We start from the raw sequence: 19,280 nt of genomic DNA, 5'->3' as shown, positions 1-19,280 counted from the left end.
CGGCTTTACGGTAATTCAGTAATCACAATCGGAGAACCTCGCACGTCGATTGTCACAAGTATGCAAGCCAAGAAAGAGAGTAAATAAGAAGAACACGTCGATTCTAACCTCAACTTGTTGTTGGTTTGTTTGAATAATTTTTTCCAATTTATGTACTTCCAATATGTAGGTATATATTTCTTTTGTTTTTCAAATTACAATAAAAAATGTTGGATTGGTATGAAGAAGTTGAAGAATTTTTAGAGTTTATTTCTTATATTGTAGAAGAAAATCGCCCGGAAAGTATACGAAAGCCATGTGATAAAATTATATCAAATCCAATGGAATTTTACAATATTGAATTTCATCAGCTGCAATAACTTAAACAACAAAGATTTTATGCTACTTTATAGGAATATAACCAGTTTTTATGAAGTTGCCCATTTCAAATTACAGGTACAGACTTACGTTTGTTATTCAGGCCCTTATTACATAAATGAATTGTAGCTCTTTCATGTTCTAGAAGCGAGATTATGAATGTTGTTGGTTGTTGGTGAACAACAAGGTCAAGTTATGTTGGCTTAATATTTGATCTAAGTGCATTAAGAGGTATCATGAGAAAGAGTGAAATTCCAGGATTATTAATTGGCAATAGTAGATACGCATGCAAATACTATCTATTTACTTCAGTATTACAGCCAGGTATTTATTGATAATTGGCCTAAATAAATAGTAGGTTATTTGATAGATAAATATACTAAAATCACAATAAAGATGCTTCTTCTTTTTGTAGTGCCTATCTGTTTCGGATGTTGACAACCATCATGACAATCTATACTTTGCACACTGCTGCTCTAAAAAGATTTGTGGTTGTTGTGTTGAAGCACGTACGTAGATTTTTCAGCCAGGAAATCCTTTGCCTTCCTGGTCCCCGTTTTCCTTCTACTTATCCTTGAAAGATTAGTTGCAGCAGTCAATATATTTTACTTTTCCTCATGATGTGACCGAGGTATTCGATTTTGGCTGTTTTTATTGTGATTAATAGCTCTTTTTCTTTTTGCATTCTCAGCAAAACACTCTGATTAGTAATGTGGTTATTATAAGATATCTTCAGGATTCGATGATAAAGCCACATTTCAAAAGCCTCAATATACTTGCAGGTGCCATCTGTGAGAGTCCACAACTCAAGTCCATACAACAGTACACTAAAGATATAACATCATAGTAACCTGATTTTTATGGGTATCGACAAATCATGACATTTGAATAACTTAGCCATTGCTTGAAATGTAGATCTTGCTTTCTCTATCCTACATTTGATTTCTATGGAATGATCCCAATCTTCATTGACGTTCGTACCAAGGTAGGTGTATGTATTTACTCTTTCTATTTGTTGACTGTTCACACTGATTCGTCTAAATTGCTGTTCCTTCTTAGAGATCATCATACATTCTGTTTTCTTAGTGTTTAGTGAAAGTTTGCATCACTGATTGACTTCTGCGATTCTGTTCAATAAATATGCACCAGAAATAAACAAACCAAGACACTTAAATGTTACGAGGAGTACTCCCTAATCATGATTTACACAAAAAATATATAAACCTTGTAAATCAGGATTTGGGATTTACAATGTACTTATATAAATTGTAAATTATTATTTAGGAGTGCACCTCGTAACATTCAATGTTTCTTGGTTTATTTATTTCTAATGCATCTTTATTGTGATTGTAGTAAGTATAATATATAGGTATATATGTATATCTTTTTAGGTAATGATCAAGAAAATAGATACGATAGTGCACATGTAAGAACAAGAAATGTTGCCGAAAAGCTATTTGGAACCTGGAAAAAACAGTTTCCATGTCTTCAAAAGTTCTACAAACCGAATTAAATACATACCTTGCAATATGTGCTACAACAGTACCTTATAAGTTATAATCTGGGTGCAAGAGAAAATCATGATGGTGATGATGATTTTGTAGAAAATCTTGATTTGTCGGTAAATGGAAATGTTAATGATGTGGAACAATGTTTAAATTTTAGGAGGCATTTTTATCGACAATATTTTGCATGAGAATGAGAATACATTATTGAATACTTGTAATATATTAAATGTTTTTTTTTTTAATATTTAATGGGTCGTCTTTCTTTGGGATTTTTTGCCTATTATTTCTCAAATATCATGATCATTGGCTTGACAACTCTTTTTGTTTGAGTTTTGGTCCCTTCAGGAATACTTACTTCTCCATTCTAATCTATTTGAAGATTTTGATTTTTTGTTCTTCCAATTTTTTATTTTTAAAATTTCAATGTCTTATCCTATTTGTTCCTTGCCTATATGTAATCTTTGGTCTTCCTCCTGTTAATGTCCAGCTGATATTTCTTTGTTTATTTTGGAAAATATTTCATGTTCTTCCATCTTTCCTCTTATTATGTGCTCCTATTTTGATGAATGTTAGTATATAGATTCTGGTATGTCCTGTATAGTTCAAAATTATATCTTCTTTTCAATTTCCCTTTTTTTTTCTTCTTTGTATATGTGTCAAGATTCTTCTGCCTAAGTAACCAATTGGTCGTCTTCACTTTAAGTAAGTAACCAGATTTCAGATTCATATGTAAATACTGGATGTATTAAGGTTTTGTGCAATTGACATTTAGTTTTTCTTGTAATATCTTATCTTGGTTGTTTGATCGAGCCCTGGTAACTTTAATTGGCTATGAACTGTTTGTATTGCTATGTTAGATGCTATTTAGCCTGATTTCAGTGCTTTGTTATTGTTTATTTTATCTACTTGTCTACTGCTAGTCTATTATTGTACTTTCACTATATATGTTTTGAATTTATATAGTAATCTGTCTTTCTCTTCTATCTATATTCCACTAGAATTTGTTTATTTATTCTGAGAATACATTATTGAATCCTTGTATAATGTGAGATATATGTAGTTTCTTTTTTAGTTTACTTCTCAACATGTATTTTTTATATTTGATGTTAAAATAAATGAGTACGAGTTTTTCTCCTTTTAAATAAGTGTTTATTTGACAAAGCAATATAAAATTAATTACACATGTAAACAACATTACATAATATACTATTTATGCAGATGACATAGTCCTCTTAACAAATAAAAAAAGTGAAGCTGTTTAGGAATTTGAAAGGTGAAGTAATAAAATTACTTTTACATCAATTTCGAAAAGTAATATTACCGCTCGTCAATTTAGATAATTGCAAGTGTTAAGTAATGGTAGCTATAAAATTTGGTCTGATACATATTAAGTATTTTAGGATATATATAAAAACAACATAAGTAATAAAATAATGATAGTACTCATCTCAGAATAAAATTTAATCAACGCTGAGGTACCTGCATAAAAGTACACAAGAATACAACTATTACATTACAATACAACTGTTTCAAAATGTTGGGCTGATAACAATATTACCAATTCGTGACAGGATTTTATGGAAGGATATTCGTTTGGTTTGAACCCACCTATTGGAAAAGGTAGACTAATAATTATTCATATTGGACTGAAAGAGGATTTATAAATGGTGGTTTATTAAAATTTACTACAAGATCCACTGAAGATTATCATGAGGAAATAGAGCTATTTCAAGAATATTTCTTTCAGATGGTTAGTAACATACCACAAAATTCTGTCATAGTAATGGATAATGCTAGTAACCATTCTCGTTTAATTGAAAAACTACCGACTTTGGATTTATGTAGGCATTAGATACTTAATTAGTTGAAATGAAAAGAGGTGACATTTGATAATACGATGGTTAAAAAAGAACTCATGAATAGCGTTCAACAACACAAACAAAAGTATAAAAATATGTAATCGATGAAAAAGCTAAAGATGGCGGAATAACTGTACTTCGTTTATCCTCATATAATTGTCAACTTAACTACCCTAAAGAGTTAATATGGGCACAAGTAAAGGGTGACGTAGCTAGAAACAACAATGCATACAACTTAGTTGATGTGAGAAGAATTTTACAGGAAAATATCGAAAGCCACTGCAGAAAATTGGAAACTATGTACATTATAGAGCATGCAAAAAAGGAGGAAGAAAAGTTATGGAACTTAGATTTCGTAGTTGACGAATGCTTATTAGAAACCAATTGTCATTGCACCAAACAACAAAACTTCAAAGGATGATCATAAACAAAGGAGAACAGAATATAGCAAATTCAAATATTTGGGAGTGACAATAATTGATAAAGTGGAAGATGAAAAATAAATAGAAAAGATACTACTAAAAGGAAGCAGAACAATGGGATAATGAAAGTTACTTGACCAGTGGCATTGTATGCTTGTTACACTTGGACAATGAATAAGAAAGATGAAATGAAAATATGACATCTAGAAAACGAAAGTACTGCAGGGAATTTTTAGTGGAGTTAGGAGTGGAAAAAGAATAACAAATAATATGGAAAGTCAGACCAGAAATATCATGAAAGATGTGGTTCAAAGTAATAAGCAGATTTGGATGGTAGGTATAAAAGTGCAGATTTGGATGGTAGGTATAGAAGTGCAGAATTGGATGGAGAGAGTTAATGGCCAGCAGAGATAGAGAGTATTTTTTTGTGGCATCTGATGCAATTTACTATTTTAGGTGGGAATAAAGCCACAATTTTAGTTTGCAATTAAATTTATTTTTGATTTCGATACGTTTCGATTTCCACTTCGCAGGTCGTTATCAAAATGCAAAACATTTTGTTTTTGGTGCTTGGTAAAAAAAACTTCTAATTTAATTTTATCTGACTCATTTATATTAACAATTGAGGCCATGAGAGCCAGAGTGGCCTAACTGATATTTACATTCAAAGAAAATGATAAGAAACTAACAATGTTCGACTGTTTTAGTAATTGTATGTTGACCAATAATGATTCTTGGTCAACATACAATTACTAAAACAATCGAACATTGTTAGCTTCTGATCATTTTCTTTGATTATGTAAAGTAATGTAAATATCAGTTAGGCCACTCTGGCTCTCATGGCCTCAGTTCAGACATTATATTATCCATTTTAAAGTAAATAACTTTAAATAAACGATGTTGCCAATACTTATCTATGAGTTGCGTTCCTGGGACGACTTTATTGAAAGATAGTTCATTCGAAAACATAAAATCAACTTAAGAATATCCATCAAAAAAATCATACCATGTGATTTGTTTTTAAAAATTTAAATCTCAAATAAATTTAACTTTAAACTTAAATTGTGGTTAAAATTCAAATAAATCAAAATTACATTGAAGCGAAGTTCCTGAGAAGATGAATAAATTGTATTGAACATACAATTATTCATCTTCTGAGGAACTGGTGTCACTGTCATCATTGCCAATTGAAATTATTAGTGGTTCTATGACACTATCCATGATACCATCTAGTTTACACATTTTTTCCTCTACTTTCAGGATGTGCTTAACACAATTTTGCCAATGTGTTGGAGTTACATTGTCCAGAGCTTGTAACAGTAGATTTTTTACTTCTTTCAGTTTATATGTTGTGTTTTTTAATGCCACTTCATTTTTCACTTGAGCCCAAATTTTCTCAATGGGATTCAACTCACAATGATATGGAGGCAACCGCAGTACAATTTGACCATTTTCTTTAGCCATCTCATCAGTTACATACATATTATACTCATTTTTATTTAATCGTATCAGATGTAATAATTCTGACCTAACCATCTCCAAATTGAAAGGAATATTTTTTATTTTTAACCATTCCTGCATGTCTTTCTTTTTTGATGATGTTGTCGGAATTTTTTCTAATTTTCTGCTGTGGTATGCTGCATTATCCATTACAATAACAGCGTTTTTTGGTAATTTTTGCAGGATATTACTAAACCAATTTTCGAAAACAGATGCATTCATTTCTTCATGGTAATCTTCTGTCTTTCTTCCCTCAAAAAGTAAAAGTCCTTCATTAACAAAACCTAACTCTGATCCAATATGTAAAACTATGAGGCGTTTTCCTTTTCCTGATGGATTTTTCAAACCAGTAGACAACCCCTCAATAAAAGCCTGTCTACGGTTTTTTATATCGGTGTCTACCCACACTTTCTCTTTGGTGTGACCTTCATTTACCCATGTTTCGTCAAGGTAATAAATTGGTTTACCTTGACTTCTGTATTCTTTTATAGAAGTTAGGTAACGACGTCTCCATCTTATGATATCATCACGTTCGATAAGATGACTTCTTCGACTTCTCTTCAAGTACCTACAAAATAATAAAATGTATATTTTGACCTTACCTTTATCTTTCTCCATACAAATTTTCATGTTTAAAACACTCATAAAATGGGTATATTATTATAATAAAAACAATTGATATTCCGCGATTATTTGGTATAAAAGTACAAAAAAATCTATGAAATTCACCAATTCTTCAACCTAGATTCACCCTTCTTAAGTTCAAAATCGGTATATATAAAAAAATGCATTTTCTCGACTTACAATCAAGCAATTTTCTTCATTTTTTTTTTAATCCGAGGTAACTCGAGTAGAGCCACCTAAATAGTGCATAATTAAATCCAAAATATGCTTTAGTTTTGTTATAATAAATTAATTTATTTATAACAAAATAAAACCACATTTTTTCCTATGTTGTAGAATGTTTTTTAGAAAAACTTACCACATGTGTACCTTTTTAACGTTATAAATACAAATATTCTTATTTGAATGTTGTCTAATTCTTTAGACAATCTTTGTTTAAACAAATTAAAAATTTTTGTTGATTTTTTTACCGGGCGGGGACTGATCGGTTTTAGCGTCTCTGATTTCGCTTCAGAAGAATATATTGTCATCTGTGTTTATATTTCCTTGATGAAATAAAGACTATTTAATTAAATAAAGATTGTTTAAATAATTATACAGCTTTCAAATGAAACAATTTGCATTTAGAGCGTCTACAACATAGGAAAAAATATCCTCTAATTGATTGCCTAACCCAGACATAATATGAATATTTTTTGGGTTGCACTTATTATTTACTATTAATTGTGGCTAACCCATATTTACTTACTTAAAATTTATTTGCTTCAAGAATTTATATAATGTTGAACGACACATGTTTGGAAGATCTGGGCGGTTGTTAACTTCACTTAAAATTTTATTTAAAGTGGGCATTTCGTTCTTGAAAAAGAAGCTGTGTACTATCTGTCGTACAGATGTTTTAACTTTTTCGTCATATCTTGAAAGTACAGCAGGTCTACCGCCAATATTTTTAGGACATCTTACAGTTCCAGTTTGCTTATATTCCTTAATGGTTCTATAAATCGTTGAATTCGCAACACCTAAAATTAGAACATTACTTAGTAAGTCTTTGATTTTAACAATCGGTATTCTGAAAAACTTACCTGTTGCCTGCTTTATTTTTGCTACCATGGCTGTTATTTTCATTCCAGGATCATCAATTTTTATTTGTTTGTACATATTTATAATGAATTGTTTTTCATTTGATGATAAATGTCTACCCAAATTCACTCCGCGTTTTTTAGGTGGAGAAGGGCAATTACCACTAGTACTCGGCATTGAATCCATATTTTTATCGTAATGACACTAATATGACGCTAAATAGTTCTAAAAAGAACTGTTTTTTATATAAATGCAGACGAAAAATCAAAAAATTATAGGAATAACGCAAAAACACAAAAACTCGATATAATTTTTGAATTTTAAATAATAGTGTCAATTTCAGAAATGTCAATGTCATAATTTAGTGGAGTAAACCCGCCTGCCGTTGGACCAATTAGAAACAAGCATTACGGCGCGGTAAATTTGAATCACTCCTCTTGGTAAAAAAACAAACAATAGTTGGAGTCAACTCCAACTGGATAATCAACTTGAACTGTAACATACATACTTAAAGCTGTATGAGACTATACATTTTCTTGTATCATTTCTAATATCGTTTCTGATATGTCAAAAAAATGCATAGTGTCATACACAGATACAAGAAACGATATCAGAAACGATACAAGAATTTGAGTCAGACACAGATTCTTGTACAAGAACTGCGCCAATTTCTGCGCAAAGAGCAAAAACGTAAAACCTGCTGGTAAAACATCTAAAATGTCATAATTACTTACTCATAATGGCGGCTGAAATGAAAATGGGATAATGTATTGATGAATTTATTTGTGTTTTTGTAGGTATTATTTATAGGGGAAAGGCGGGCAAAATGGGGTACTTAAGGTTGAAAGATCAGTACAAAAAAAATTTGTATATTTACAATAACATCATATGATTTTATTAATAAAAGCATATTTGGACATTCAAAAAAAACATAAATTATTCCTAGCAAAAAACAAATACAACATGAAAACAATAAAAAATTAAGAAAAGTCCTTTTACCCCGTTTTACCCGTCAGGTAGGGTAAAATGGGGTAGGATCAAAATAAGGCATAATAACCCAATAAACACGTAAACTACCTATTTGGAGTTCACAAACAAAAATCTCTTCGTCATCTTCTTCAATCCCAGCGCATGACATATGCGCCCAACGAATGCACCTGGAACATGAAGCCCATCCTTCAGAGGATGTAGAATAAAGATCTCCACAATAAAGGCACTCTGCGTCACTAGCACATGATTCACTATCACTTGAAGAATCACACTTTTTAGAAACTTTTACTTTTTTCGTGATAGTTTTCCCTTTAATAACATCGCTTTGTTTGATGGTTCCTATTTTTCTTTTTACTACCCCAAGCATTGGCATTCTTTTCGGCTTATTTTTTTCTAAAGCGTCTTCCAGCTCTTTCTTGTAAGGAGTAGAAGTCAAAATAGCAGTTTTTCCCTTTCTGTGTGAACTACGTTTAGTTGCAGCACTGCCTTGCGGAATAGGCATAAAAACGATTGGTGATACTATCGGAAAAGCTGAATCATTGGAACTAGAGGTACCTGGCTTCGCATTGCTGATTGGTGTTGTATTCTTTTCAAAGGTTCTTTCGCCGAATGGAACAGTAGCTCTTGATGTGTCTGGTTGTGGGCTAACGGTGGGTATCATTTTCTTTCTTGGTGTTATTTCTTCGAATTGAGTAATAGTTTTTGAAGTTGATGGCACTGCATCAGAAAACGTCGGATTATTATTTGTTTGCTGGTTTGGCTTACTGCTAGTTCGATAGACCTCACAATTTTGTTCAGGAGTTCTCTCTCTTTTTTCAATCTCAGTTGTTGCAGATGGCAAAAAATCTGCGTCAGAAAAAACACCTAAGTCTACAGGCCACACCCCAGTTTTTTTAAATCCATTTATAGCAGTTGTCATTGTAGCCGCCCTTATAAAAGCAGCACTAAATAATGATGAGAGTTGGTGAAATGTCACTACTCTACCTGGATTGGTTCTCAGCCATTTTCTCACTTCGTCATCGTAATAAGTGCTTAGCGGCTTCATGAATGAGACGTCAAGAGCTTGCAGCCGATGAGTTGTGTGAGGAGGGTAACATAAGAGAATTACACCGTTATCTCTTGCATAATTTATTAATTCCAAATTCTTTGTATGGGAAGAGTGGCCGTCCAATACAAGAAGCACCGGTGCTTCTTTTGACGCTTTAGAAAATTTTACGAATTTCTTAAACCATTTAAAAAAGAGTTCCATGTCTATCCACCCTTTTTGATTCAACTCCACCCAACCACCAGGCACCAGTCCATCCATGAACCCTTGCTGCATTCTTTTGCGAGGAAAAATCAACATAGGAGGCATGTAAGCAGCTGCTGCTGAAAATCATATCTCCGCAGTTACTAACTCTCCGCGTTCTCCGGATGTTAAGTTCCCCACCTGCCGTTTACCCTTCGTAGCTATAACTTTGGAACTTCCCTTTGGATTCACTGTAATTCCGGTTTCGTCGACGTTATATATTTTTTCGGCTGAAAAATTATACTTTTCAACTACTTCTACCAGTAGTGTAAAAAACTGTGAAACAGCAACTTTATTGAACCCTCTAGCTCTCATTCCAGACGTAGCCTCAGGTTTTCTTATCGACAGCTCCGCATGTCTCTTTAAGAAGCTTTGCATCCAAGCTTTTCCAGCCATTCGAGTTCTTTTGTTGAATGGATGATCAACACCATTTAATTCAGCTAACTGAAAGGCGAGACCTCTGCATTCTTCCATCGTAAACCCAAATAATCGTTCTTCCATATTTTTTAGGTAACCAGCGATTTCCTGTTCCTGCGTCTGTGTAAAAACTGGCTTGTAATTTCCCATAGTTTTTGAAATAGGCACATCTGGATCATTTTTTCGTTTTTTCACATAACGTTTGAGTGTGGTTTGTGGGACATTAAACTGAACCGATGCACGGTAATGTCCCATTTCGCCGTTGATTACAGCTCTGACCGCCCCTTCCATAGACTGTGTAGACCAGCTCTGCCTCTGGGTGACACGTTTGTATTTAAACACCATCTGAAACAAAGTACCTAATTTAAGGAAGGGCAAAATGGGGTACCCCATTTTACCCTACCCTACTCTACCCCGTTTAGCCCGCTTTGCACTACTTTTAGGTTAAGTGTTAAAAAATTCTTAAAACATTGTTTATTTGAACAACCGCTACGACATATTACGCTCAAAATAGTACATGTTAAGCTGAAATGAAAAAAAAATAATGTGCAAATAACCTAACAGTACTTACCTTAGTTTAAATCGCTCTTAACAATTACAACTACTACTCGTCCGTTAGTCACACAATACACTTCAGTCGCCTACAACGGTATTGTTTGCACTACCGGTTTAAAACTCGATCAAATTACAGAGGCTCGTCTCCTGCAAGTACCTGTGACGGTACAAAGTAGATAGAGTTGGGGGTTTCGTTCTCAATCGCGGTACCCCGTCTTGCCCGTCCACCCCGTTGTGCCCGCCCTTCCCCTAAATCTTTTATTGATACTTAATATACCGTTTGGTATGGACTACTGTTCTACTAATAACCATATATTTAGCTCCTAGTAAAGTTCATACTATAAATTTAGGTTTCATGGTGCATAATTTTTTAATAGACGAAAATACAATAGTTCCTAATTTGGATCAAACTGAAGATAATTCTAATGCAAATATTTTAGCACAAATATCAAAACAAAATAAAAACACAAATAATCAACCTCAAACAGTCAACGTAAAATTCTGGTTAACATTAAAATGTTAATTAAAAGTTTATAAATTTTATAAAATCTTCAAAATCAGCTGTAGCTGTAAATGCAGTATGCAGTACTACCATAACGTGACACAGGGTGACAATCAAAATTTCGACCAATCACGTGCCGAATTTCATACAATTTTCGATACAAGAACTTGCATAGTGTCATACAGGGCACAAATGTACGTACAAGAAATGATACAAGAAAATGTATGCAAGAAACGATATCAGAAACGATATTAGAAATGATAAAAGAAAATGCATAGTGTCATACAGCCTTTAGAATGTACTACCGCACTTCTTTTCAGTATATACCAAGAACATACTTTTTAGAAGGTTCTAAGGAGGTGCTATAAACCTTCTATTTATATACTTAGAATGTACTATCGCACATATTTTTAGTATATGGGAAGAATATTCCAAGGAAGTGCTATATAACTTCTAGTTATATACTTAGAATGTACTATCGCACATATTTTTAGTATATGGGAAGAATATTCCAAGGAAGTGCTATATACCTTCTAGTTATATACTTAGAATGTACTATCGCACATATTTTTAGTATATGGGAAGATTATTCCAAGGAAGTGCTATATACCTTCTATGTATATACTTAGAATGTACTATCGCACATATTTTTAGTATATAGGAAGAATATTCCAAGGATGTTCTATATTTCTCAGAGGTATGTTTTCAACATCATCCAATCTCATCCTAGGTTCTACTAATATATTATATTTACATAGTCTAATTGCATATGAGAATGTAGTTATTACATTCTACAATATTACGTAAAAAGTAAGTATAAAATATATAAACTTTAGAGTTATATAAGTACCTATGTATAATAAATATTATATGGGTAAGTAGCCTATAATATATAAAATATAAGTAATATATTTAGTTATTATGTGCACATCAAAATAAAAATGCTGCTTATATATTATATAATAGCCAAATATATATAATATGTATGTAAATTACTAAAATTTATAGGTATCTATCTATATACATTATACATACTTTTACTTACTAGATATTTAGGAAATATTGAAGTACCAATATGAATTTATTATTTTCAAGCTGCTTTTTATGTTCTTAAAAATGTTTTAGTCCTTGTAGCTTGAAATACTTGTACTAACCTAACTGTAGAACTGTACTGACTGGAAACTATTTTCATATTTTGCCCTTTTGTTACCTACCCCCTTCCCTTGTGCAGGTATAAAATATGCAATGCAAGGGTCAGAACCCTCATCTATGGGTCAGAATGACAATGAATGGCCGTTTCCGGATTCCCGAAAATTATAGGTAAAAATACTTATGGTATAAACTCAATTCATTTCAATGGAAAACGAAACGAGAATTTCTCATTTTTCTTCAATAGAATTAAGTTTTAAACTTTTTTACCATACAATTAAAACGGTTTAAAAAAAATGAATTAGATAGTTCAGTATAGTTCCTACCAAAATACCTAAATTTTATTAATAAATTCTTAACGCGAAGTTGATAATCTATAGGCTAACATTATTCTTCTTCCTATATAGGTACATACAGTATATTATTTTTAAGATATTTTAAAAGTATATACAAGTATGTGTTAAGCATATACTTTTGCATATACTAAGAATATTTGATTAAGGTATATTCTAAGAATAAAGTTTTACGAACATTCCGAGATACTACGTACACGAATGTGCTTAGTATATTCGGTGCAAGAATATTCTTTGAAGCACATGCAAAGAATATGAAATTTAGAATATTTTTTATGTTACATGCTATGCTTGTACTACGCATATACTAAAAAGGATATACTTCGACGAATGTTGGTAGGATATGCTTAGAACATGATGCGAACATCATTGTTATGTGGGTACTAACTAAATAGAATAGAATATTTTATTTCTATTCATTCTTTTAGATTTTTTCACACAGAGTATTCAGTAAATAAGTGAACAGTTTAATATTTATTGCTTCCAGACGTTGTTCTGAAAAGAAGCGTTTGTTTAACGACATAGGACAATGTTTTATTGTTTGTTAGTCTGTATAAAACTGCTATCAATATTATTAAGGCTGTGACTGATAAAAACGAAATGAAAAGTATGCGATAAAAGTAATATAAAAATTCTTATTCATTCTAAAATAGGGTATATTTTTTATATTAGTGAACTTCAAACGACGTCGGATGTGCACTTATGGCCCTCTTTCCCCTGTCGTATACCGTCGTAATAAGCAAAGTCCCCCCACCCCTTTTTCAACGACGTAGTTTATGGATGCTCCCTTAACAACCAAATAAGATAACTTGTGAAGCAGTAACGATTAATTTCATTTGGAATGCTAATTAGGGGATGATTTTCACGATTTTGTTTACCAAAAAAAGAGACCAACTTTATTTTGAACGTAACTTGCTAACTTATGATGCTAAAAACTTTTAAAAAACCAAAAATAATTTTTTTTTAAATACTTTCGTTTTCCCCGAAAAGTTTTTTCGGGTTTTTTGGTTATTTCACGTTAAAATATTCGATTTGGAATTTGACGAATAAGAACCTACTTTTCATTAGCTACAACTCTGATTCTGCCGGGTCTACAGACTTCATACATTCTTCTTCTTAAAGTTCCATCTCCTAGCGGAGGTTGGATATCATAATGGCTATGGTCACTTTGTTGGCTGCTGCTCTGAACAGTTGTAATGAACTACAGTTAAACTATTCTCTAAGGTTCCTCAGCCAGGAGATGCGTCTTCTTCCTATGCTTCTTTTTCCTTGGATCCTTCCTTGCATAATAACTCTCAGCAGCTCATATTTCTCTCCTCTGGTAATGTGACCCAAATATTCTAGTTTTTTTGTTTTTATACTGTTCATAATTTCTAACTCCTTATTTAAACGTCGTAGCACTTCAACATTGGTAATCCTTTGAACCCACTGAATTTTCAACATTCTTCTGTAACACCACATTTCGAACGCTACTATTTTTCTTATATGTTGCCTTTTCAATGTCCAAGCTTCCATTCCGTATAGTAATATAGAAAATATGTAGCATCTTAGAGCCCTCAATCTGAGAGGCAACTGAAGGTCTTTGTTTGTAAGCAGTGTCTTCATTTTTATAAATGCTTGCCTTGCAGTTTCAATTCGGACTTTAATTTCTTTGCTTTGGTCATTTTTGTCATCAACCCAGGTTCCCAGATATTTGTATGTCTTTACTTTTTCTATTTGGCTTTGCTCTAGTATTAACCTTTCATTTCCATGTTGTGTTTTTGAGACAATCATAAATTTAGTTTTTTTCTTGTTTATTTTGAGTCTATATCGAATGCAATAATCGTTAATTCTATTTAACAATTCTTGTAGCGACTCAAGGGTGTCTGCCATTATAACGGTGTCATCAGCGAATTTTATGTTATTTACTGTTCTTCCGTTTATAGAGATTCCATCACCTAGTTCCGCTATCGCTTCCTGAAATATGGCTTCACTGTACACGTTAAACAGTAGCGGCGACAGTACACAACCCTGTCTTACCCCTCTCTTTATATCAATATTCTCGGACTCTTGTTCGTCTATCTTTATATTTGCCTTTTGATTCCAATACAGATTGATGATAATTCGTAAGTCTCGTCTGTCTATATCTCTGTTTTTCAATAATTCTATTAGTTTTTCATGTCGGACTCTGTCGAACGCTTTTTCGAAGTCGATGAAACAGGAATAAATATCCAGGTTCATATCTAAGCATCTTTGAGAGAGGACATTAAATGCAAACAATGCCTCTCTTGTTCTAAGTCCTTTGCGGAACCCAAATTGGGTATCATCCATATCATTTTCTAGCTTTCTGTATAATCTTCCATGAATCACCTTTAGAAATATTTTGAGGGTATGGCTTATTAGTGATATTGTCCTATAGTCTGAACAATCTTTGGCATATATTGTTTTAGGTATTGTTACAAAGGTGGACACCAACCATTCCTGAGGTATTTTTCCGGTTTTATATACTTCATTAAACAGATCCAGTAGTACAGGTAGAGTTTCATCGTCTAGATATTTTAGTAATTCTGCAGGTATTTCGTCTGGACCTATAGTTTTTCCGTTTTTTGCGTTTCGTATTGCTTGTTCGATTTCCTCCACTATGATCTCTGGTCCCGTTTCGCTATCGATTTCTTCCGGTTCTTGTCTATTATCCTCAAACAGATCTGTTATGTACGCCTTCCACTTTTTTAATTTCTCTTTGACTTCTATAATAATTTTTCCATTTATGTCTTTAAGAAGGCCATCTTTCTTTTTTCGCTGTGTATTTGATTTTCCTTTATTTTCTTATGCATATTCAAGCTATTATGTTTTTTAGAATATTCCTCTATTTCACTGCATTGGTTTGTCAGCCAGGTGGATTTGGCCTCTTTTATTTTCTTTATTATTAACCTCTGTATTTCTTTGTATTTTGCCTTATTCCTGCCTTTATGTTTTCTTCTTTCCTCCATTAACTCTAGGATTTCTGAAGTCATCCATCTCTGTTTTTTTCTTATTTTTGTCTGTAATATTTTCTTTCCTGCCTCTACTAACGTTTCTTGTATTATGTTCCATTTGTCATTAACATCTGTTGTCTTTATCACGTCTTGTTTGATTTTATTTAAGTTATCATTTATTTCTTGTTTTAAACTCTGACGTATAGGTTCTTCTTTTATCTTTGAGACATCGAATCGTGGTATATTTGTTTGTTTTTGGATCTTTTTTAATTTTATCTTCATTACGCCTACTAGTGGATGATGGTCTGAATTTATGTCAGCTCCGGGGTATGTTCTCACAGACTTTATAGTGTTTTTATATCTGTATTTGATTAAAATGTACCTAATCTATCTGGTTTCTTACAATGTGATCTTCCGAATCCGCCGGTGATTTCCAGGTATAAAGTTTTCTTTTAGGTAGTTTAAATAATGTATTCATTACTACCAGCTCCTCGCTTTGGCAGAATTCGACAAGTCTGTCCCCCCTTTCATTTCTTTCTCCCAAGCCAAATTCTCCCACACATCCATCCACTTTTCCTTTTCCAATCTTGGCGTTGAAATCTCCCATCACCAACAATATGTCATATTTTTTTGTGGATCTTATGATTTCGTTCAATTGCATGTAGAACCTTTCTATCTCGGCCTCATCTTTGTCTGCAGTAGGTGCATATATTTGGACAACGTTTATCTTCTTAGAGAATGTTTGCAACTGAATCATCAACAATCTCTCTGAGTAGGGGCTAAAACCAACGACAGATTTGTTTGTCTCTTTGTCTACAAGTATGGCAACTCCATATCGGTGTCTTGGATCATTGTTACCAACATAATACATCATGCCGTTGTTTGTGGTTAGTTTTCCTGAATCCGGCCATTGAACTTCATACATAGGTACACCATTTTTTTCACTTTTTTTTTATATTTTTTCGATAGAATACTTTGTGAGTTATATGTCTCAACTAATTGTCTAGAAACGTGATTTTTTGTTGAGAAATTAACATAGTCACTCGTAAATAACGCGAAAAGTAAAAAACTCTCTAGAACTAAAGTTGCTTAAAATTAGTTTATCCATTTCCGGATTTATTTTGAACGTTATTTTTTCACTCCCGAGGAGTGAACCTCACCCCCTGGGAAAAAGCACACATCGGCACAATATCACTTTTTATTTTTGACATGTTAGCAGTAGTTTGACATGTTAGTAGTATGTCAAATTTTATGTCAATCCAAGCAGTTTTTTAAAATTTGGAGGTTTTGCAATATTTTACCGTGAGTGAATGAACTATTTGAGTTTATACATTGACAGGGCTAAATTCTTTGAAAAAAAAAAAACTAAAAGATAATCATTTAAGATCTCTAAATCCTAGTATCAAAAATGGCTGGCACAAAATTCGAATTTCTGAAAATCCACTAGTGTAGTGATTATCTTCTCAGCTTCGTCCAAATTAAATTTACAACTATAAAAAAGACAAAAATAATTTTATTTAAAATATTTTTTTACAAAAATATGTGTAAATGTAAACATAAATTTCTACAATTTTTCTTACATCCAGTAAATAGTTAATAAATTCATTTTTTAGTAAAATTGTGGCTTATTTCCCATAAAAAAATACGTAATTATAAAAATGCCACAAGGAAATAGCTTCAGAACAACATCCAGTAAATAGGTTTCCTAAGATTTCAATCAGGCAGTTTTTGGTCCTTTATCTAAAAAATAAATAATGGAATTTTGTTGAAATAAACATTTATTTTAAACATAACGAATATGAATTTTATTTCTTACAAACTGACGATTTATTTAGTGCTCTGAAACCAGTTGAGATATATATGAAAACGAAATTTGGTTATTGGGCATTTTTTGACATACAATAAGAATTTTATATTCATCATTGGCGTGCATACGGGTAATGGTCTGAATTAAAAAATAGTACGCCACTGAGATATTTCAAACTAAAAATCATGTTTGAATTCCTAGTTCAAATTATCTTCCCTTTTTCTCATACGATTAACCGCTTTTATGCAAAAAATATAAATGCATTTTTATGCAAAACATCTTAACTCTAACAAAGTACCCACATAACAATGATGTTCGCATCATGTTCTAAGCATATACTACCAACATTCGTCGGAGTATATTCTTTTTAGTATATGTGTAGTACAAGCATAGCATCTACCTTAAAAAACATTCTAAATTTCATGTTCTTTGCATATACTTCAGAGTATATTCTCGTACCGAATATACTAAGTATATTCGTGTACGTAGGATCTCGGAATATTCGTAAAAGTTTATTCTTAGAATATACCTTTATCGAATATTCTTAACACATACTTATAAGTACATTCTTAACACATACTTATAAGTAGATACTTTTAAAATATCTTAAAAATAATTTGTATGTATAGGAATTATAATATTAGCCTTATAGATTATCAACTTCGTTATTTTTTAGAATACATAATTAATAAAATTTATGTATGTAGGTAGTATTGGACGAATTTCATTTCAAAATTGTTGTAGGGTAAAAAAGTTTAAACATTAATTGTATTAACGTTTACATAGATACTATTAAAAATTCGTTTTCATAATTGAAATGACTTTACCATTTCGAGTTTATCATGAATCATTAGTATTTTTACATCCTTGGAATTTGAATTTAGGTACATTCAATTCAATAGGCCATTTCGCAGAACCAAAACGTGCCAAACTGCACAACCAAAGGCTTTGGCGTTGCCAACCGTCGAGTAAGCTTTTTCCGTCAACTTACCTTAAAAATTCCCACTTTTATAAAAAAAAACTTCCCTCCTGTTTACAAAATCTGAGAAGATATGTTGAATTATTTTCAAATATTTTGAATTTTTCTTAATATTTTACAATTTGGACTGGAACAATAATTCCCTTTTGAGTTAACTTTTTCCCTTTATCACCTTTTATGTTGAAAATTCCCGCAAAAAGGGAAATTTCTCTCCGTTTGGCAACACCGATTTTGTTATTCCACAATACATTCATAACCCCCCCCCCTCCCCCATCATATTCTGACCATTTCTATTCTTACCTGAATGGATCAGGGATAGGAAAAAACCGTAAAATATGAAAAAGAAAACAGGCATTATTTCATTATTTGTATCATCTATGGATCTCGATCTATGCAGTGTTAAGGATGAAGGCGAATGATGTAGTAGTAGGACTAGGACTAAAGAACATACATAATCTGTTTATTTTGTTTGCGGTGCTTCAAAATACATATAATCTATTTTGATAACTCAATATTACTTAAATAGGTAAGTACATATAAGTATTATATAAATTTTAGTTACTTATTATGCATAGTTTAGTTTAGCTAAATATTATATAATGATTTATATAAATAACTAAAATTTATAAATATGTACTTACTTTTTAAGTAATATTGTAGAATGTAGGTACTAACTACATTCTCATTTGCAATTAAAATATGTAAATAGATATTTGGTAGAACCAGTAGAACCTAAGATGAGATTAGATGATGCTGAAAACATACTTCTAAGCAATATAGCACTTGATAGCACTTTCTTAGAATATTCTTAAAAATATAATATTCTTCCCATACAAAGATGTGCGGTAGTACGTTCTTAGTATATAAATAGAAGGTTTATAGCACTTCCTTGGAATATTCTAAAAAGTACCTTCTTGGTATAAACTAAAAAGATGT

General features: G+C 32.0%; 3 protein-coding genes across 7 annotated transcripts in view; 1 reads left to right on the top strand and 2 right to left on the bottom strand.

The window, feature by feature from the left end:
* Positions 1-29: 29 nt before the first annotated feature.
* LOC126888976 (putative nuclease HARBI1) lies at positions 30-3,007 on the top strand. Of its 4 annotated transcripts, none has more exons than XR_007699806.1 (4): positions 30-165; positions 265-435; positions 487-681; positions 1,140-1,741. XR_007699806.1 is itself a non-coding variant. In XM_050657339.1 (2 exons), exons 1-2 carry the CDS (start codon positions 594-596, stop codon positions 1,868-1,870), a joined length of 210 nt encoding a protein of 69 aa, XP_050513296.1. In that variant the 5' UTR covers positions 175-593; the 3' UTR covers positions 1,871-3,007. The 4 variants fall into 4 exon arrangements, 1 of the variants encoding a protein (XP_050513296.1); XR_007699800.1 differs by adding an exon at positions 1,749-3,007 and having other exon boundaries at positions 102-435; positions 1,140-1,342; XR_007699794.1 differs by having other exon boundaries at positions 102-435.
* On the bottom strand, positions 2,309-7,821 carry LOC126888950 (uncharacterized). Of its 2 annotated transcripts, XM_050657338.1 has the most exons (3): positions 7,353-7,821; positions 7,019-7,289; positions 2,309-6,214 (listed from the first exon to the last, which is right to left on the bottom strand). In XM_050657338.1, the coding sequence occupies exons 1-3, from the start codon at positions 7,534-7,536 to the stop codon at positions 5,290-5,292; spliced, it is 1,380 nt and encodes a 459-aa protein (XP_050513295.1). In that variant the 5' UTR covers positions 7,537-7,821; the 3' UTR covers positions 2,309-5,289. The 2 variants fall into 2 exon arrangements, with proteins under 2 accessions (XP_050513295.1, XP_050513294.1); XM_050657337.1 differs by having other exon boundaries at positions 7,019-7,821.
* Positions 7,822-17,053: 9,232 nt separating this feature from the next.
* Positions 17,054-19,280, bottom strand: part of LOC114332670 (nose resistant to fluoxetine protein 6-like) — a 60,954-nt gene continuing 58,727 nt past the window's right edge. Inside the window, exon 13 of the mRNA XM_028282499.2 lies at positions 17,054-17,298. Coding sequence (XP_028138300.1) covers positions 17,276-17,298 — 23 coding nt within the window. The 3' untranslated portion in view covers positions 17,054-17,275. The remainder of the gene's footprint in view (positions 17,299-19,280) is intronic.

Source organism: Diabrotica virgifera, chromosome 1 (assembly GCF_917563875.1).
Source record: "Diabrotica virgifera virgifera chromosome 1, PGI_DIABVI_V3a".
In the NCBI taxonomy this organism is placed as follows: domain Eukaryota; kingdom Metazoa; phylum Arthropoda; class Insecta; order Coleoptera; family Chrysomelidae; genus Diabrotica; species Diabrotica virgifera.
This window is presented reverse-complemented; position numbering and strand designations above follow the sequence as displayed.